This window comes from Muntiacus reevesi, chromosome 1 (assembly GCF_963930625.1).
Source record: "Muntiacus reevesi chromosome 1, mMunRee1.1, whole genome shotgun sequence".
Classification (NCBI taxonomy): Eukaryota; Metazoa; Chordata; class Mammalia; order Artiodactyla; family Cervidae; genus Muntiacus; species Muntiacus reevesi.
In genome coordinates this window covers 129,181,455-129,203,271 of record NC_089249.1, presented here as the reverse complement: position 1 = coordinate 129,203,271, position 21,817 = coordinate 129,181,455, and the positions used below count along the sequence as shown (strand labels likewise).

Below are 21,817 nucleotides of genomic sequence, written 5' to 3'. Positions count from 1 at the left end.
ATAAAATGTTCTGTCACCTATTTATTTTCATCAATAATAACATCCACTAATTAATGAGTGCTCCTCTGTTCTAGCTTCTTACTTAGCAATATCTCTGATCCTTACAGTAAATCTGTAAGATAGATTTTTCTTTTGTCCCAATTTAAGTGGGAGCCAAGACCCAAATTGATGAAATAGTTACCTTAGGTGCTCAGTGCATGCTCAGTTGCGTCTGATTCTTTCTGACCCTGTGGACTGTAGCCTGCCAGGCTCCTTTGTCCATGGATTTCCCAGGCAGGAATACTGGAGTGCGTTGCCATTTCCTGCTCCAGGAGACCTTCCTGACCCAGGGTTTGAACCTTTGTCTTTCATATCTGCATTTTAGATTGTTTACCACCTAGCCACCAAGGAGCTGAGTTATCTTAGGAGCTGAGGATAATAATATTCTGTGCTCTCAAAGAACTTATGGTTCAGTAGGGAAGATAGACTTAAACATCTATAAACAAATTTTTAAAAGATAATTATTTTGAGTTATTTACAGATATTGTGCTTAGTTGCTTCAGTCGTATCCGACCCTCTGCAATCCTAGGGACCATAGCCTGACAGGCTCCTCTGTCCACAGGATTCTCCAGGCAAGAATATTGGAGTGGGTTGCCATTTCCTTCTCTATGCAGATATTGAGGTATTTAATAAGTAGGGGAACAAAGTAACAAAAGAAATTTTGCAGAGGAAATTCAACTTGAGTAAGTGTTGAAGGATAAGATTATGTCAACTAAAGGGAAAGAGGAGAAAAAGAATAAACTTTTCTTTCTCTCTTAAGAAAGAAAAATATGTACAAAGGCGCAGAAGTATGATATAGCATGTTGTGTCTGTAGACTACAAATAATTTTGTTTGGTAGAGCAGTAGGGTGATCTATTTTGTTCTTCCCAAGATAAACTTGGAGTATTTGCAGGTATTTAATCTGGGAGGCAGATAGGTTTTTTTGCCATGCCAAAAACATCTCTGGCTTTGGTGATTGGAATAGATGGTAGCACTTTTTCCTGATAAATGGAATCTTGTAGGAGAAGCAACTTTTAGAGGGAAAAATGGTGAATTCTTCTGTGGACATGTTGAGTGTGAAGAAACTTTGGGGTATCCATACATTCATATTGAGGTAATTGAATATATGAATCTAGGGCTAAGAAAGAAGCCTAGGATAGATATAAAGTTGAGGTCAGAGGGGAGAAGGTAAAGAAAATATAGGAAGATAGAGGTGAAGGAAATTGGAGAAAAACTAGGAGAAGTAAGTTTAAGAAGAAGATTAGAGTCTGAAAGTAACCTGAGATCAAGAGGTTTGTTTGTCTCCAGTCCTGTTTGTCTCCAGTTTCTAGTAACCATCTCCTTTCTTAGCTCCTTTAAGCCTAGGGTTAGTCTTGATTCTACACATTTCTTTATGATGATATTCCATCTACCCCTTTGTAAATATTCCCTTTATCAAACACTCTTCAAATTATACTAGTTTGAATGTTTATCTTTCTGGAAACTATACAAAAATGTTAGATTTTATCCTATGGTGCATATGGGAGACACTGAGAAATTGTCAGAAAGGGAGACATGGTGAAATTTCTTTTTCAGATAGATCACTAGTGATGGATGTGAAGAATTGATTAGAGAGGCATCACGTTTAAGGCAAGGAGAATAATTCAAAGACTTTTGAAAAAGGCCTGAAGAAAATATGTGCTTAAAACTGGCCAGATAGGAGTGAAGATGGAGAGAAATTTTAGTGAGATATCTATCTATCTATATAATTAGATTTGGTTACTGACTGGGTGTCTGGATTCATGAAAGAGGAGTTAAGAGTGACTTCTAAGTTTATGACTTGTATGAAAAGGTGCAAGATGATGTAGTTGACCAACTGGTAGTAAAGAAAGGATAAATTCTGAGAAGTTAATGAGGTTATTCACTTTTAGATATTTAACAGTTCTGGGAAAATATCTAACGGTTTGTATCCAAAAAGTAGTTTTGGATATTTGTATCCAAAAATATAGGGATCTAGAGCCACCCTATCTGTTAGAACTCTCTGTAATGATGGATATATTCTATATTTGTGCTAATATAGTAGCCACTAGACAAGTGTGGTTTTTGTGCATTTTAAATGTGGCTAGTGTGACTGAAGAACCAAATTTTAACTTTTATTTAATTTAAATAGCCACACGTGGCAAGAAGCTCCTATACTGAGCAATGTAGCTATAGATCTAAGAATGGTTTTTGCATTTTAAAACGGTTGGAAAAGTAAAAGAAGAAATTCATATTATAGTATCCAGAACTAAATATCGGAATATCCACTGGAAGTACTGATGCTGAAGCTCCAATACTTTGGCCACCTGATGCAAAGAACTGACTCATTGGAAAAGACCCTGATGCTGAGAAAGATTGAGGGCAGAAGTGGGCAAAAGAACATAAGATGGTTGGATGGCATCATTGACTCAATGGACATGAGTTTGAGCAAATTACAGGAGATACTGAAGGACAGGGAACCCTGGTGTGCTACAGTCCATGGGGTTGCAAAGACTTGGACATGACTGAGTGACTGGACAACAACAAATCCAAAATGAAAATTTCATTGAAATACAGTCACTTACTTATTGTCTGTTGCTGTTTCCTGTGATAATGTCAGAACTGAGTAATGGTAATAGACAGTATGACCCACAAAGCCTAAACTAACATCTGGCTCATTATTTTAAAGCTTGTCACCCTACATTTTATAGTGTTGGAGAGGAGTTAGGGCTGTATATGAAGGTTTGAGAGTTTCCAGGAAATAGATATTAATAAAAGCCAAAATAATAGATGAGATGTTCAGAGGAAATGTAGAATTTTGATTTGAGAGAGAAAGTAAAAATTTTGGAACCATTGGAAGCTAACAGTTAAGAGGCAGATAGAGGAAAAAGGACCTGGCAATGGAAAAAGGTAGTTTAAGGAGAATCAAGCTAGAGAGTTGTTATGGAAATCAAGGAGGAGAGGCAAAAAGGGACCCAGGATTTTTTTTAAAGAACTCCTAATTTAACTTAAAATCTTTTGCACAGCAAAGGAAACTATAAAGAGATGAGAAGATAACCCTCAGAGTGGGAGAAAATAATTGCAAATGAAGCAACTGACAAAAGATTAATTTCCAAAATATATAAACAGCTCAATATCAGGAAAACAAACCACCCAATCAAAAAATGGGCAGAAGATCTAAACAGACCTTTCTCCAAAGAAGATGTATAGATGGCCAATAAACACATGAAAAGACGCTCAACATCACTTATTATTAGAGAAAGGCAAATCAAAACTGCAATGAGGTATCACCTCATACCAATTATAATGTCCATCATCAACAAATCTATAAACAATAAATGCTGGAGAGGATGTGCTTGAGAAAAAGGAATCTTCCTGTACTGTTGGTAGGAATGTAAATTGATACAGCCACGATGGAGAACAGTGTGGAGATTCCTTAAAAAACTAGGAATAAAGCTACCATATGACCTAGCAATCCCATTACTAGGCACACACCGTGAGAAAACCAAAATTCCAGTGTTCATTGTAGCACTGTTTACAGTGGCCTGCACATGGAAGCAACCTAGATGTCCATCAACAGATGAATGGATAAAGAAGATATGGTACATGCTGGACTGTGCTTAGTCGCTCAGTTGTGTCTGAATCTTTGTGACCCATGGACTGTAGCCCACCAGGCTCCTCTGTCCATGGGGTTTCTGCAGACAAGAATACTGGAGTGGGTAGCTTATCCCTTCTCCCAGGGACTTTTCCTGACTCAGGAATTCCTGTACTGCAGGTGGATACTTTACCAGCTGAGCTATTAGGGAAGCCCATAGTACATTATACAATGAAATGTTACTCAGTCATAAAAAAGAACAAATTTGAGTCAGTTCTAGTGAGGTGGATGAACCTAGAGCCTGTTATAGAGTGAAGTAAGTCAGAAAGAGAAAAACAAATACTGTATATTAATGCATATATTTGGAATCTATTGATAGAAAAATAGTACTGATTAATCTATCTGCAGGAAATGAATGGAGATGCAGATGTAGAAAACAAACTTGTGGACACAGAAGGGGAAGGATATGGAGGACAAATTGAGAAATTAGCATTTATGTATATACTTTTATCATGTGTAAAATAGATAGCTAGTGGGAAGCTGCTGTATAACACAGGGAGCCTGGCTTGGCCCTCTGTAACAGTGGCTGACTTTATTTTTTTAGGCTCCAGAATCACTTCAGATGGTGACTGCAGCCATGAAATTAAAAGACACTTACTCCTTGGAAGAAAAGTTATGACCAACCTAGATAGCATATTAAAAAGCAGAGACATTACTTTGCCAACAAAGGTCTGTCTAGTCAAGGCTATGGTTTTTCCAGTAGTCATGTATGGATGTGAGAGTTGGACTATTAAGAAATCTGAAGAATTAAGATTTAAGAATCTGAAGAATTAAGAATTAAGATTATTAAGCGCTGAAGAATTGATGCTTTTGAACTGTGGTGTTGGAGAAGACTCTTGAGAGTCTCTTGGACTGCAAGGAGATCCAACCAGTACATCCTAAAGGAGATCAGTCTTGGGTGTTCATTGGAAGGACTGATGTTGAAGCTGAAACTCCAATATTTTGCCCACCTGATGTGAAGAGCTGACTCATTTGAAAAGATCCTGATGTTGGGAAAGATTGAAGGCAGGAGGAGAAGGGGACGGCAGAGGATGAGATGGTTAGTTAGATGGCATCACCGACTCAATGGACATGAGTTTGGGTGACCTCTGGGAGTTGGTGATGAACACGGAGGCGTGATGTGCTGTGGTTCCTGGGGTCACAAGGAGTTGGACATGACTGAGTGACTGAACTGAACTGAATGACCTAGAGGAGTGGGATAGGAAAGAAGAGGAAAGCTCTAGAAGGAGGGGATATATGGATATCATTATATATATATATATATATATATATATATATATATATATATATATATATAAAATGATGGCTGATTCGAGTTGTAAGGTAAAAACCAACTCAGCATTGTAAAGCAATTATCCTCCAATTAAAAAACGTACACTTATTGGAATCCCTGGTGGCCCACTATGCAGTGGATAGGAATCTGCCTGCAGCAATTCCTCCCTCTTCCTGGAAGATTCCACGTGTCAAAGAGCAGCTAAGCCCATGTGCCACAGTTACTTAGCCTGAGCTCTAAAGGCTATGCACCACAACTACTGAGCCTGTGTGCCTAGAGCCAGTGCATCACAAAAAGAGAAGCCACTGCAGTGAGAAGCCCATGCATTGCCATAAAGAGTAGCCCCTGTTCTAGTAGCCCCTGCTTGCTGCATTTAAAGAAAGCCTGCACAAAGCAACAGAGACCTCACACAGCCAAAAAGACATAAATAAATAAAAATGAACTTAAAAAAATAATGTCTGTGTGCCCACAACATTGTAAATCAACTATATTCAATGGAAAAAAAAAAAAAAAAAACAAAAGCCTATGTGCCTAGACACTATGCTAGACTATTTATGTACATTCTGTCATATTTTATGACAACCCTATAAAAAAAAGTAGTATCTTCACCATATTAACAAATTGATAAAAACCACATGATAATCTCAATAGATGCAGAAAAAATCTTTGACAAAATTCAGCACCCATTTATGATTACAACTCTTCATAAAATGGGTATAGAAGGAACCTACCTCTACATAGTAAAGGCCAAATATGATAAGCCTATGGCAAACATTATTCTCAATGGTGAAAAACTGAAAGCATTCCCCCTATGATCAGGAACAAGACAAGGGTGTCCACTTTCTCCACTACTATTTGACATAGCTCTGGAAGTCCTAGCTACAGCAATCAGAGAAGAAAAAGAAATAAAAGGAATCCAGATTGGAAAAGAAGAAGTAAAGCTCTCACTGTTTGCAGATGACATGATACTGTTCAGAGAAAACCCTAAAGATAGTATCAGAAAATTACTAGAGCTAATCAGTGAAATATAGCAAAGTTGCAGGATACAAAATCAATACACAAAAATCACTTGTATTTCTGTATACTAGCAATGAAAAATCAGAAAGAGAAATTAAGGGATCAATCCCCTTCACCTTTGCAACAAAAAGAATTAAATATTTAGGAATAAACTTACCTAAGGAGACAAAAGAACTGTGCACAGAAAATTATAAGACACTAGTGAAAAAATCAAAGACAACATAAACAGATGGAGAGATATTCTGTGTTCCTGGATAGGAAGAATGGATATTGTGAAGATGGGTACACTACCAAATGCAATCTACAGATTCAATGCAATCCCTATCAAATTACCAATGGCATTTTTCACAGAACTAGAACAAAATATTTCACAATTCATATGGAAACACAAAAGACCTCGAATAGCCAAAGCAGCCTTGAGAAAGAAGAATGGAGCTGGAAGAGTCAACCTTCCTGGCTTCAGATTATACTACACAGCCACAGTCATCAAGACAGTCTGGTACTGGCACAAAAGCAGAAATATAGACCAATGGAACAAGATAGAAAGCCCAGAAATAAACCCATGCACCTATGGGTACCTTATTTTTGACAAAGGAGGCAAGAATATACAATGGGGCGATGACAGCCTTTTCAACAAATGGTGAGGGAAAAACTGGACAGCTACATATAAAAGAGTGAAATTAGAACACTTCCTAACAGCAAACACAAAGATAAACTCAAAATGGATTAAAGGCCTAAATGTAAGACCAGAAACTGTAAAACTCTTAAAGGAAAACAGGCAGAACACTCGATGATGTAAATCAAAGCAAGATCGTCTATGACCCACCTCCTAGAGTAATGTAAATAAAAACAAAAGTAAACAAGTGAGACCGGATTAAACTTAAAAGCTTTTGCACAGCAAAGGAAACTATAAGCAAGGTGAAAGACAACCCTCAGAATGGGAGATGATAATAGCAAATGAAACAACTGACAGAGGATTAATTTCCAAAATACACAAGCAGCTTATACAACTCAATACTAGAAAAACAAACAACCCAATCAAAAAGTGGGGAAAAGACCTAAACAGACATTTCTCCAAAGAAGACATACAGATGGCTAACAAACACATAAAAAGATGCTTAACATTGCTTATTATTAGAGAAATGCAAATCAAAACTACAATGAGATGTCACGTCGCACTGGTCAGAATGGCCATCATCAAAAAGTCTACAAACAAATGCTGAGAGGGTGTGGAGACAGGGGAATGTTTTTGCACTGTTGGTGGGAATGTAAATTGATACAGCCACTATGGAAGACAGTATGGAGATTCCTTAAAAAACAAGGAATAAAACCACCATATGACCCAGCAATCCCACTCCTAGGCATACCCTGTTCAATTCAGTTCAGTTCAGTCACTCAGTTGTATCCAACTCTTTGCGACCCCATGGACTGCAGCACGCCAGGCCTCCCTGTCAATCACCAACTCCCAGAGTCCAACTCCACTGAGCCGGTGAGGCTATCCAACCATCTCATCATCTGTTGTCCTCTTCATCTCCTGCCTTCAATCTTTCCCAGCATCAGAGTCTTTTCTAATGAGTCAGTTCTTCGCATCAGGTGGCCAAAGTATTGGAGTTTCAGCTTCAGCATCAGTCCTTCCAATGAATATTCAGGACTGATTTCCTTTAGGATAGACTGATTGGATCTGTTTGCAGTCCAAGGGACTCTCAAGAGTCTTCTCCAACACCACAGTTCAAAAGCATCAATGCTTCAGAGCTCAGTTTTCTTTAGAGTCCAACTCTCACATCCATACATGACTATTGGAAAAACCATAGCCTTGACTAGACAGACCTATGTTGGCAAAGTAATGTCTCTGATTTTTAATATGCTGTCTAGCTTGGTCATAACTTTTCTTCCAAGGAGTCTTTTAATTTCATGGCTGCAGTCACCATCTGCAGTGATTTTGGAGCCCCCCAAAATAAAGTCTGACACTGTTTTCACTGTTTCCCCATCTATTTCCCATGAAGTGATGGGACCGGATGCCATGATCTTGGTTTTCTGAATGTTGAACTTTAAGCCAACTTTTTCACTTTCCTCTTTCACTTTCATCAAGAGGCTCTTTAGTTCTTCTTTACTTTCTGCCATAAGGGTGGTGTCATCTGCATATCTGAGGTTATTGATAATTCTCCTGGCAATCTTGATCCCAGCTTATGCTTCATCTAGCCCAGCATGTCTCATGATGTACTCTGCATATAAGTTAAATAAGTAGGGTGACAATAAACAGCCTTGACCTACTCCTTTTCCTGTTTGGAACCAGTCTGTTGTTCCATGTCCAGTTCTAACTGTTGCTTCCTGACCTGCATACAGGATTCTCAAGAGGGAGGTCAGGTGGTTTGATATTCCCGTCTTTTCATAATTTTCCACAGTTTATTGTGATCCACACAGTCAAAGGCTTTGTCATAGTCAATAAAGCAGAAATGGATGTTTTTCTGGAACTCTCTTGCTTTTTTGTTGATCCAGCAGATATTGGCAATTTGATCTCTGGTTCCTCTGCCTTTTCTAAAACCAGCTTGAACATCTGGAAGTTCATGGTTCACATATTGTTGAAGCCTGGCTTGGAGAATTTTGAGCATTACTTTACTAGCGTATATCCTGAGGAAACCAAAATTGGAAAAGACATATGTATCCCATTGTTTATTTTCTGCACTATTTATGATAACTAGAACATGGAAGAAACCTAGATATCCATCAACAGATGAATGGATAAAGAAGTTGTGGTACATATACACAATGGAATATTACTCAACCATAAAAATGAATGCATTTGAGTCAGTTCTAATGAGGTAGTTGAACCTAGATCCTATTATACGGAGTGAAGTAAGTCAGAAAAAGAAAGATAAATATCGTATTCTAATGCCTATATACGGAATCTAGAAAAATGGTACTGAAGAGTTTATTTACAGGGCAATAATGGAGAAACAGATAAAGAGAATAGACTTATGGACATGGGGAGAGGGAAAGAGAGGGTGAGATGTATGGAAAGAGTAACATGGAAACTTACATTAGCATATGTAAATTAGATAGCCAACGGGAATTTGCTGTAGGGCTCAGGAAACTCAAACAGAGGCTCTGCATCAATCTAGAGGGGTGGGATGGGGAGAGAGATGGGAGGGAGGTTCACAGGGAGGGGATTTTTGTATTCCTATGGCTGATTCATTTTGAGGTTTGACAGAAAACAACAAAATTCTGTAAAGCAATTAGCCTTCAATAAAAAATAAATAAATTTTAAAAAAGAAGGTAGTATCTTATACCAATAGGTAAGTAACTAAAAAAGGAACTGAACCCAGGTAAGCCTAAATTCTCTTTATACCAATTGCCTGGGAGGAGAGAGTTTCAATGAAGAAGTCAACAGAAGAAAAGAGGTATAATTACTATACAAAGGTGTATTTGAAGCTTAGAAGGTAGTTTGTAATTACCAAGAGTAATCTCAGTGAGCTTGCATAAGAAAAAGCTATATTAGTGAGCACTTTTCTTTATATTTTAGTACGATGTTATTTATGTTAACTTTTTCATAATTTGTTATATTAAAAAATCATTATCAGGTGAAGTTTTTTAGTGATTATAGAGATTTTATACCACACTGCATAATTCTAAACTTTAAATTGATATTAAATTTTTTTGAATTTAGGTTCATATTTTAGAAACAGAAGATCTTTTGCAGAAAACACACATGCATCAAATATTATGCTTGGTACAAGCTCATCCTCTGCACAAGATAGTAATTATCCTCAAATACTAAAATCTCCATTATGTGCTGGAAATCCCCAGAGATCAGGTTGTAAAAGTTGGACACCACAAGTGGGATATTCAGGTAAAGTAAGCGGAATATTGACTTAATTGATCTTTGAAACTTTTAAAGTTTTATAAATTATATATTAGGGTAATTAAGGTAGTATGAAATTATTTGAAGCTAACATGGAAGACAATAATAACTACGTCAGTTTAGCCATATCTGCAATTTGATGCTAGATTAATAACACTACATAGTTTATGATATTGTTTGTTTAAAAATGCAGGTCTAAGTTTTCATCATTCTGACAAAAAAAGTACAAGAAAGAGAAAGCCCTTCCTTTTATACATATTTGCTTAAATCTAAAGTTGGTCCTGTAATACTGTTGAGTGTTTTTTAATATTTAAATTTTAGTATTTACCTAGATTTAGATTTTCTTGAGGGGAAAATGGGCGAAGTAAGTCTACATGTGTAAGCATCATTTAGTTAACGGTATATGGCTATATAATACAGGGAGCCCAACCCTGACCTCTGTGACAACCTAGAGGGGTGGAATAGGGGGTTGGGTGGGAGGGAGACTCAAGAGAGAGGGATATATGTATGCTTGTGGACAATTTTAGTTGTTGTATGGCAGAAACCAACACAACATTGTAAAGCAATTATCATCCATTTAAAAATTTAAAAAAAATTTAATTTAAAAAGGCATATGAATGTGTAGATTTACAAAATAATGACAAATTATTTTTCTAAGTGATTCTACTAATGTATACTCTTACTGGCAATGTATGAGTGTTCTTGTTGATATATATCCTACCCAGCATTTGGTACTGTCAGACTCCTTAACATTTAACAGTCAAGCAATTGTAAAATTCCCTGATAGCTCAGTTGGCAAAGAATCCACCTGTAATGCAGGAGACCCCGGTTCGATTCCTGGGTCAGGAAGATTCCCTGGAGAAGGGATAGGCTACCCACTCCAGTATTCTGGCCTGGAGAATTCCATGGACTGTATAGCCTATGGGGTCGCAAAGAGTCAAACACGACTGAGCAGCTTTCACTTTCACCTAACTATAGTCTGAATTAGCATTTTCCTGGTTATAAATAAGGTTGATTATTTTTCTTAAAATGTGTATCTTCTTTGCTGGACTATAAACTCTATGAAGACAGAGACTGTAGCAGTTAAAATCCAATCTGAAGTAAAACTATACAAGATTTAAACAGGAAAGATTTAATATAAAGAATTATTAAACTGTGATGAAAGAATAACTATAGGGTATAAGAAAACTCTGTGAGGCACCCTAGGGCTGAGGGGGCTCCTAAGAGGTCACACTTGGAAGTGACCCTCGTCTGGGTTCCATTTCCAAGACTGGAGTACAGATCTCTTTGGAGAATGTGAATACTGAATGGCAATTTCAGTAGTGCCTGCAGATTTGCCAGGTCAGAGCTGGTCTGCTGTCCAGGGTGAACAGGAGGCAGGTGGGGTGGATGAACTATAGCTGGTGGCTAGCTATGTAATGGGAGTGGGCTCTGGTGTGGGTTGGAGGCCTGGAGTACACAGTCTCCCTGTTGGGAAGGTTGACATCAAGAGGACTGTGGGAGGCAGACATGAGGAAAGAATGAAAGAGCCAAGGGAATTAGTATGGGGAGGAGGCCTGGAGTGCAGGATATGTGTATTCAGAGGACTGAGGGAAGGTTGTTACTCTGCCATGCTGTAGCTGTGTGATGACCAGAGTACAGCACATTCTGGATGTGTAACTGGGCACATCACCACCAGATGTCCTCATATCTACACTGCTGACCCACCATACTGTAGCGGAAACTGCAGGAGAGCCCGTCATCCTGCAAGGTCCCTCCAGTGCCCTCATTTGAGAAAACTTAACATTATGCACACTTTAAGGGGAAATACTTACAGCGATTCTGTCCATTATTGTAGAACTTATATTGAAGTGTGAATTTGGAGCTGAGTGACAATAAATTGATAGCTGCCATAACTCCTTTGGCTATAGAGCTTTTGTATATGTCATTCTACACACATCTGGATTTTTTTTATAACAACAAAATTACTTTATGTTTCTACCTAACAGGATGTGTACATCTGTACTTACAAGTGAGGGGGTTCTCACTCTTTTCCAAAATAAGAAAATTCGTAGTCCCAACAGTCATTGCATATTAATTATCTCAAATTCAGTCACGGTCCTACGGAATATTCTGTTACTTAAAGACTAAACCTCCATTAACTTGTGAATAAACTTTTTAAAATTGAAAAGAGAGAAAAAAATGGTTAGTTTGTACAAATAAACATGCATATAACAAAGCGTAGAGATAATATCCAAAGCTACTGCAGTTTTTGTTTCTGTAATTGGTCATGATGTTACAATTGATATATTTGGTTTTTTTCTTCCACTACCCATTTTGAATTTCCCTAACTTTCAGCAGTAAGGGTGGAATGACCCAGACCTTCATTCCTGAAAGGTCTGAGTCCTTAGTCATTCTGCCATTTTTGCTTGCTGTAGTTTTCCATTAACCTTTAACTATTGGAAATACTAAGACTTCCCTGGTGGCTCAGACGGTAAAGCATCTGCCTACAATGTGGGAGACCCAGATTTGATCCCTGGGTCGAGACGATCCCCTGGAGAAGGAAATAGCAACCCACTCTAGTACTCTTGCCTGGAAAATCCCATAAATGGAGGAGCCTGGTAGGCTACAGTCTATGGGGTCGCAAAGAGTCGGACATGACTGAGCAACTTCACTTTCACTTTCAAGGGGTGCCTTAGCAAATCCCTGGGGTTCCATTCATAGTCCACTTTGCCTTCTTTGTGTATAGCAGTATAATATTCCCTTCGCAATTAGGATCGACCAGACCATTCATAGATAACTCCCTTTTTTTCTTATTGTTTCAGTAGCATAAATAAGGAGCCTAAAATGGACAGGTGACAATCTCATCTTCCAGTTCAGTAGAATCATTTTTAGGTTACATGGTGGAGCCAATAACCATATGGAGACTAAGATCTCAAAACCAACAGAGCTCAACGTTGCCAGAATGGGATACAAAAATTCTTTGGGTGGGTTGGTAGGCATAATAGAGAGAGTAGCCACTCCTACTTTCTCACATTGATTCTTGAACCTGTGTATTCTAGTTATGAGGAATACAGCATCTGTGATTCCAAGTATAAACTGCATCCTGTAAGAGAGAATCCTATTTACAGGGTGTTGCCTCCCAAATGACATTGAGTCTTCAGTAAGTTATTCTGCCTTGAGATTAAGCCAGGCATGTCTGGATGATGGGTTATGTGGTATGCACAGTTGATTCAATGGGCTGTAGCCCACTGATACATTTTTTTCTTTTGCTGTGAAGTGAGTTCCTTGATCAGATGCAATACTGTGCAAAATGCCTTGATGGTGGATAAGGCATTCTGTGAGTTCATAGATGGTGACACTGGCAGAGGCATTGTGGACCATTTCAAAATACAGAAAACAAATGGATTTTTAAGTGAAGTTCAGTTTTGATAGTAATTTTAAAAAACAAATATTTAGGCCTCAGTTCATTAAAGCAGATGATAGTAGTAATAAAAATAACAATATATTGCAGGAATTAGTAATGATAAGGATTCAGTAAGATTGGTTTTTCTCATATACTGTTGATAGAATTAAAAGTTGGTACAATTATGAAAAGAAATTTGGCAATATATGTGACATCCTTTAAAAGTGGTGGCTTAGCAGAGTCGCGCAGCGGGAGCGTGCTGGGCCCATAAAAGTGGTGGCTTTCCTTTGTTCCATCCAGAAGTAATTTGACTTCTAAGGAGCCAATTTAGGGAAGTAGTATGAGACCCAGAAAAAAGCTTTATGTACTATGATGCTCATTTTAGTATTACTTATATCAGAGAGATAACAGTGCAAATGTTTTTTTAAAGTTTAAGGGGGATGTCTTCTGAGTGTACTGAATTTCCAAGTACTGAAACTTGATATATAGTTTCCAGTTAAAAATGAAAAGATCGTATTTGATCGTAGAACTTAAACTGACTTCTGTAGATCTAATATAAACCCAATCACCAAGGATAACAAAGCCTTCATGGCAAAAAAGGTTTTGAGATTTAGACACATAGATTTTTAAATGAACTCTTAAGTCAACTACTGACTAAGATAGCATAAATGTGTAAATAATTTTGTAAGTGTTATAATAGAAGAATAGAAAAGAAAAAAGGATTCTAGATTAGAGAGGGAAAGGAGGGAGGAAAAGGTACATTGAAAGGTTTAAAGGGAATAAAATACAATTTTGCTTCTTTGAAAAAAAATCTTAGATATGTTTAGTAGTATGATATTTTTAATCCATGAATAATGACCTTATGATTCCATATGCTTTAAAAAGCTGTTCTGTATTACATTGAATTCTTATAACAACTTTGTTTAAAATGTTTGGTATTTAAAAAGGCTAAATTACTTACCTGAATATTTATGATCTGTGAGGCATAAATTTCAAAATCAGTAATATATGTAGTGGTTCAGAGCACCAGGTCTGGATTCAGGCCAGTGTGTACAAATTCTACCAGTTCCATTCAAACTTCAATCTCCTTAGAAGTAAATGGAGAAATTAATTATATCTATTGATAGAATCAAATACAAAAAAGGTCTTAATCATCCAGATAACCTCGATGGTGTAGTCACTCACCTGGAGCCAGACATCCTGGAGTGGGAAGCCAAATGGTCATAGGAGGCGCTACATAAACAAAGCTAGTGGAGGTGATGGAATTCCAGCTGAGCTATTTCAAATCTTAAATGATGATGCTGTGAAAGTGCTGCACTCAATATGTTAGCAAATTTAGAAAACTCAGCAGTGGCCACAGGACTGGAAAAGGTCAGATTTCATTCCAGTGCCAAAGAATGGTAATGCCAAACAATGTTCAAATTATCACACAATTGTGCTCATTTCACATGCTAGCAAGATAATGCTCAAAATCCTTCAAGCTAGGCTTTAGCAGTGAACCAAGAACTTCCAGATGTATAAGTTGGGTTTAGAAAAGGCAGAGAAGCCAGAGATCAAATTGCCAATATCTGTTGGATCATAGAAAAAGGAAGGGAATTCTAGAAAAATCTACTTCTGCTTTATTGACTACACGAAAACCTTTGACTGTGTGGGTCACAACAAACTGTGTGGAGAATTTTTAAAGAGATGGGAATAACAGACCACATGCCTTGCCTCCTGAGAAATCTGTATGTAGGTCAAGAAGCAACAGTTAGAACTGGACGCTGGTTCAAAATTTGGAAAGGAGTATGTCAAAGCTGTATATTGTCACCCTGCTTACTTAACTTCTATCTGAGTACATCATGTGAAATGCCAGGCTGGATGAATCACAAGCTGGAATCAAGACTGCCAGGAGAAATAGCAACAACCTTAGATATGCAGATGATACCACTCTAATGGTTGAAAGTGAAGAGGAACTAAAGAGCCTCTAGATGAGTATGAAAGAGGAGAGTGAGAAAAGCTGGCTTAAGACTCAACATTTAAAAAACTAAGATCATGGCATCCAGTCCAATCAATTCATGGCAAATAGATGGGGAAAAAATGGAAACAGTGACACACTTTATTCTCTTGGGCTTCAAAATCACTGCAGACGGTGACTGGAGCCACAAAATTAAAAGACCCTTGCCCCTTGGAAGAAAAGCTATGACAAACCTAAACAGCAAATTAGAAAGCAGAGAGATTACTTTGCCAACAAAGATCCATATAATCAGAGCTGTGGTTTTTCCAGTAGTCATGTACGGATTTGGGAATTAGACCATTAATTAGAGGAAGGGTGAGCACCAAAGAACTGATGCTTTGAAATTGTGCTGAAGAAGACTCTTCAGAGTCCCTTGGACTGCAAGGAGATCCAACCAGTCCATCCTAAAGGAGATCAGTCCTGGGTGTTCATTGGAAGGACTGATGCTGAAGCTGAAACTCCAGTACTTTGGCCACCTCATGTGAAGAGTTGACTTATTGGAAAAGACTCTGATGCTGGGAGGGATTGGGGGCAGGAGGAGAAGGGGATGACAGAGGATGAGATGGTTGGATGGCATCACCGACTCGATGGACATGGGTTTGAGTATACTCTGGGAGTTGGTGATGGACAGGGAGTCCTGGCAAGCTGTGATTTCATGGGGTCACAAAGAGTTGGACACAACTGAGCAACTGAACTGAACTGATAATGAAACTGAAGCTCCAGTACTTTGGCCTCCTGATGTGAAGAACCCAACTCATTGGAAAAGATTGATGCTGGGAAAGATTGAGGGCAAGAGGAGAAGGGAGCAACAGAGCATGAGATGGTTGGATGGCATCACTGACTCAATGGACATGAGTTTGAGGAAACTCTAGGAGATAGTGAAGGATAGGGAAGTCTGGTGGGCTACAGTTAATGGGGTTGCAAGGAGTTGGAGATGACTTAGTGAATGAACAGCAACAATTGAAAGAATCATGGTGACAAAGCATTCTTAGCACATTAATAAAATATCCAACCTTATACAGATATCTGGTTACTACAGTTTGTAGCTGTATGTTTTATACTACATAAAATACATCTGTGTATATTATCCCATTTGATCCTTTCAGCTACCTCTTCAGTCAGATAGGGCATTTATTACATTGTATTTTGTGATTTTTGATTGCTTATTATGAAATAATTTGCTCAAATTCCTATAGCTTTTAAATGACAAAATAAGATAAATCATGTTTTCTTATCCCAAATTTATTGTTTCTTTATGCTATCATTCCAGTAAAATGCAAAATAAGACAATATGGAATTTATTATTTCTAAATGTGAAGTTAAGTTTTGGCAACATAGAGAATTAACATTTTTATTTGGTCTGGATGTGGAAAGATTTTATTTTGATGAGGAAAACAAGATTTTTTCTTGGATGTTAAAACTCTGCCCTTGATTTGGTGCTTTGAGAGCTTATGAGAAAGAACTACAAAGTATTATGTTTATATATTTTCTTTCAACAATTTTGACAGCTACATCCTCATCTGCAGTTTCTGCACACTCTCCTTCAGTTATTGTAGCTGTTGTTGAAGGGAGAGGACTTGCCAGAGGTGAAATAGGAATGGCAAGTATTGATTTAAAGAGCCCACAAATTGTATTATCTCAGTTTGCGGACAATACAACATATGCAAAGGTAAGTATCCTAGAAAATGGTTCATCTAGAGGGTACTTTGAAGATTTTCAAGGCATTGCTTCTGTAATTTGTTTACTTTTTGTTAGAATAATGGTTATTCATTATTGCACCAATCTAGGTACTCTGGATTAAAAGAAACATTTTTTTACATCTGATTTTAATTTTTAAATATTATTTTGTTCTGAAATAACATGTTTTGCTGTTACTTGAATATTCCAAATTACTATTAATGTTTCTAAAATTAATATCTTCTAATAATTCCTGGACTTATTCCAAAAATAGCATGTGTCATAATGCTATCTCCAAAGGGTTGTTTCCACTGAAATGTATTTTAATTTTATTTTCTAGAAGTAAGGGAGACTAGCATTTTAATTCAGTGATAATTTAGTCCCTCAACTTCTTGCCTTCACTTCCTATCACTCATCATTAGTTTGGGCCACTGGTCTGTTGTCATGGGAATTTGTGTGACTTGTCAGGTACAGGTAGTCTATTCCTAATCTCTATATTCTAAAAAGTTATTTGACTCAAATTCTGTTATGAAAAAATATTAAATACTATGTTATTTTTAATGTTTTATTATTCTTTATTTCTTTCTCTCATTCCCCTTTTTGGTTCCGTAGTATGTAGATCTCCTTTCTCTACGTAATAATTAATTTTTTAATATACTTAACAACTTAAATGATATTAGTACTATGTATCTGGTTATTTCACATTTCTTTGCAATTTAAAAATGATAGGATAAAAGTTTTTTTTTTTTTTAGACTGGAATGTTTGACATATTAAGAATTTTTGTGTCTAGAATAGTTCTAATAAATTTGCCTTACACTATGAAAAGCATCAGTCATAAAACAGATGTTTCTCATCTATGTTTCTGTACTTTTCAGTTTCTAAGCTATACCAGTGTGGCCATGCTGATTGAGTCACCATAGTTAGCTATTGAATGTTTATGTTTTTCATGGAGATGAATAAAATACCGAGTAGATGATTTTATTAAAAAAATTATTTTTAAGGAATACATACTCAATAACTTCAAATTATTTGGGGGCTTACAGCTGATACAAACTATTGTGAGTAAAATACAGCCTATGTTTATGATAATATATTTACAATTTTATAGAATGTATGTTTAACATAGCACCATTAGAAATATGTTTAATTAAAATATATTATTAGGACAGTTGTGATTTTGTATGTCTCTGAATTAATTATAAGCACTTATCTCTCAGAAAAATATGAAACATTTTTGGTTTTAGAGACTCCTAAGCCTACATTTAAGAGATTATTTATTCAAACAATTTTAGGTGATCACTAAACTTAAAATTTTATCACCATTGGAAATAATAATGTCAAATACTGCTTGTGTTGTGGGGAATTCAACCAAGTTGTTTACTCTTATCACAGAAAATTTCAAGGTAAGTGATTTTTTAATTCTCAATAGTAACATTCAAAATCTTCATATTTTTAAAAATCCATTTTATAATATATTAAAGAACAATAATTTGAGTAACTTTATATTTACCATAAAGTACTCACTAAGTACAAGTCCTAAGCTAAGGGACTACTAATACATATAATTAGTAGTGGGAAAGATTGAAGGCAGAAGGAGAAGGGGACAACAGAGGATAAGTTGGTTGGACGGCATCACCGACTTGATGGACATGAGATTGATCTAGCTCCGGGAGTTGGTGATGGACAGGGAAGCCTGGCATGCTGCAGTCCAATGGGGTCGCAAGGAATCAGACACAACTGAGCGACTGAACTGAATACATGTAATAAAAATGATGAGGAATTCACTTATTTAATTTGGTACTCTTGATATGCTTTGAAAAAAGAAAAATGTTTTAGGTAATAAGGGACTTTTCCAGAGTATACACGAGGCAGAAAAGTAACTTCTTCCTTCCGGTGTCCATATATGAATTTGAGAGAAGGACCCTGAACTGTTACTGTTTTGTTCATGCTCCCACATGTTATATTAATCTCTGTTTCTGGGGGTAGAAGCACTATGATTGATTAATCCCTGGTCATTGACTTTTTGCTGTGGGGCACAGAGTACTGTAATTGGCAGTCCTAAATGGACAGAACAACATAGACTGTAGGATAGATGAATCCTCTGAAGGTGAAAACAACATATATCTACTACCCTTGAGATGTAAGGCAATATAGCCTTGTGCTATATGAGCCAGACTGTTGTGGTTTCAAATCCTGATTCTAAATGACTGTATGCAAGTTAAGTTACTCAACCTCTTTCAGTTCAGTTCAGTTCAGTCTCTCAGTCGTTTCTGACTCTTTGTGACCCCATGAACCTCAGCACCCCAGGCCTCCCTGTCTATCACCAACTCCCGGAGTTCACCCAAATCCTTGTCCACTGAGTCAGTGATGCCATCTAACCTCTTTAAACTTCAGTTTTTATTTGTCAGTAAAATAGGGACGATAATAGTATCTACCTCCTAGAGAACTGGTGTTTTATATCTGGTTATCAGAAATAGTCTCATTGGTGAGGTTTCACTTGGGCAAAGTCCTGAAAGGAGTAAGAGTGAGAGAGCCATAGAAGTATTGCATGTACGCTTAGCCACTGAGTCTTGTCCGACTCTTTGCGACCCTGCTGACTGTTGCCTGCCAGGCCCCTCTGTCCATGGGATTTCCCAGGCAAGATTACTGGAGTGTGTTGCCAATTTATTCTCCAGGGTATCTTCCTGAACCAGGGGTTGAACAGTTGTCTCCTGCATGTTCTGCATTGGCAGGCAGATTCTTTACCACTGAGCCACCTAGGAAGTCCTATAGAAATACTGAGTTGGCCAAAATGTTTGGTCAGGTTTTTCCATAACATGAAAAATCCCAACGAACTTTTTGGCCACCTCAATATTTTTATGAAAGAATCATAAGCAGAGGGGAAAAAAAAAAACCCAATGTTATTATTGTTGTTAACATTATTATCACACTTACCATAAAACGACCTCTATCAAGTAAGCAGTATGAAATGGAAGAAACATGAACTTTGTAGTCAAAGAAATCTAAGTTCAAGTCTGAGCTCTGGCATGTGTCAATTCTTTGATATTAGAAAAGTTACTCAGCTTCTCAGAATTTGACTTAGAGGAAAATTGTAGATAAATATGACTTATGTGATAGAGTTATATTGGGAAGATTAGATGAGATAACTGTTCAAGCAGTCTTGAGACCTATCAAATTCCATACCCGCTTGTGACTTTTTCAGTCTTACAACTCTTTCAGAGTCCATTACTAATATATTGCCTTTTTTACCTAATACTTCTCTTCAAAATAAGCAGATCTTTTATTTTGCAACTGCATGCTTTTTTTTAAATTTTCCTCTTTTTTAAAAAGTTTCATTATCTCCTTTTCTTTATTCTATAAATTAAATTCACCTCAAGTAGATAATATTTCATAGATTTGATATCTGGAATTGGTATTTTTTGCTTTCCCAACTAGTATATTATAATATTTACCCTCCCTCAATTATGATAATATATTGAAAAGTGAAAGTCACTAAGTTGTGTCCGACTTTTTGTGACCCCATGGATTATATAGTCCATGGAATTCTTCAGGCCAGGATACTGGAGTGGGTAACCTTTCCCTTCTCCAGGGGATCTTCCCAGCCCAGGGATTGAACCCAGGTCTCCTGCATTGTGGGCGGATTCTTTACCAGTGGCGCCACCAGGGAAGCCCAATATGATGCTGAGTGTAAAACCTTTGTTGTTGCTGTAGAATAAAGTTAGTAGTAGTCAAAGACTCATGTTTTTATTATTGTACTTAAAATTTCATGTGAGTATAGATTAATAAGAGCTACAGACTACTCAAATTCACTTAGCAAATAACTAGAAAAACTTATTTAACTCTAGAAAATAATAAATAATGAAAAATAAGCTTTGCACAATATTTTAAGCCACCTACCCATGTATGAGCATGTGTTTAAGAAAGCAGTTTTGTGCATGAAACTTAAAATCTATTTTGAAATTAAAAATTCTTTTCAGAACGTTAATTTCACTACTATCCAAAGGAAATACTTCAATGAAACAAAAGGACTAGAATACATTGAACAGTTATGCATAGCAGAATTCAACACTGTCCTAATGGAGGTTCAGTCCAAGTAAGTTAAGTATAGGGGCAAGTAGTAAGTCTTTAGTGTGTATTCCAGGAAGGAAATGTCTTTTGTCTGTTTTGTTCTTTGCTATATCCCTACCACTGAAAAAAATGCTAAGAAAATTTCATAAAGCACACTCAGTAATTACTGAATCGTAAAGTATTAACTGAAACTTATACACAAGGCATATTTTGCTGACTTAATTTATATAGAATTTCTCCAAATTAGTCATAATCTATTGCCCTAATCATTGCTGCTCACTTTACTTTGAAATGAAAAGCTTAAGTAGCCAGAGCTACTAGAAATGTGAGGGCACAGAAGTGAAACACAGGTAAAGCTGTGTTCCTGTTACTTCACACCCTTACCCCTTCGAAATGAAACAGGAAATGATACTTTTGGAATGGATATTTTTTAGAACATGCTGAACAGATACTTTCCTTGAGCCAGGTTGGACTATTTGTTCACTAAGTTAATCATGATGACTTTTCTCACCAAGATCCTATACATTTTAGGATGTATATAGGAATGAGGTACATTCCTATACATTATGATCTCCTGACTATAGCTTTTAAGCCCTCAGACTTTCTCAATATTATTTGATGGTACTTAGAATGGTACCATTGAATGTTGAATTCTAACGTGACTTACTGTGAATCCATTTTTTATTCTTTAAACTTATTCTTTAAGTCTCAGACTTCAGAAAATTGTCTGTTTTTATCAACTTTTATGCTTTAAAGATAATTTAACTAGTCATCAAAAATGAGGAACACTTGGAGTGCTTTTTCCCTTTGAATTTAAGCAATGCTATGCAAATATTTATAATTTTGCTATTAAAAGTAAAATAAATGTTT

The 21,817-nt window shown here is 36.8% G+C and overlaps 1 protein-coding gene across 1 annotated transcript in view; it reads left to right on the top strand.

The window, feature by feature from the left end:
* The window catches only part of MSH4 (mutS homolog 4), an 89,614-nt gene that overhangs the window by 1,592 nt on the left and 66,205 nt on the right, over positions 1 to 21,817 (top strand). Inside the window, exons 2-5 of the mRNA XM_065928287.1 lie at positions 9,626 to 9,808; positions 16,710 to 16,870; positions 18,172 to 18,282; positions 20,857 to 20,972. Of these exons, the coding sequence (XP_065784359.1) occupies positions 9,626 to 9,808; positions 16,710 to 16,870; positions 18,172 to 18,282; positions 20,857 to 20,972 (571 nt within the window). The remainder of the gene's footprint in view (positions 1 to 9,625; positions 9,809 to 16,709; positions 16,871 to 18,171; positions 18,283 to 20,856; positions 20,973 to 21,817) is intronic.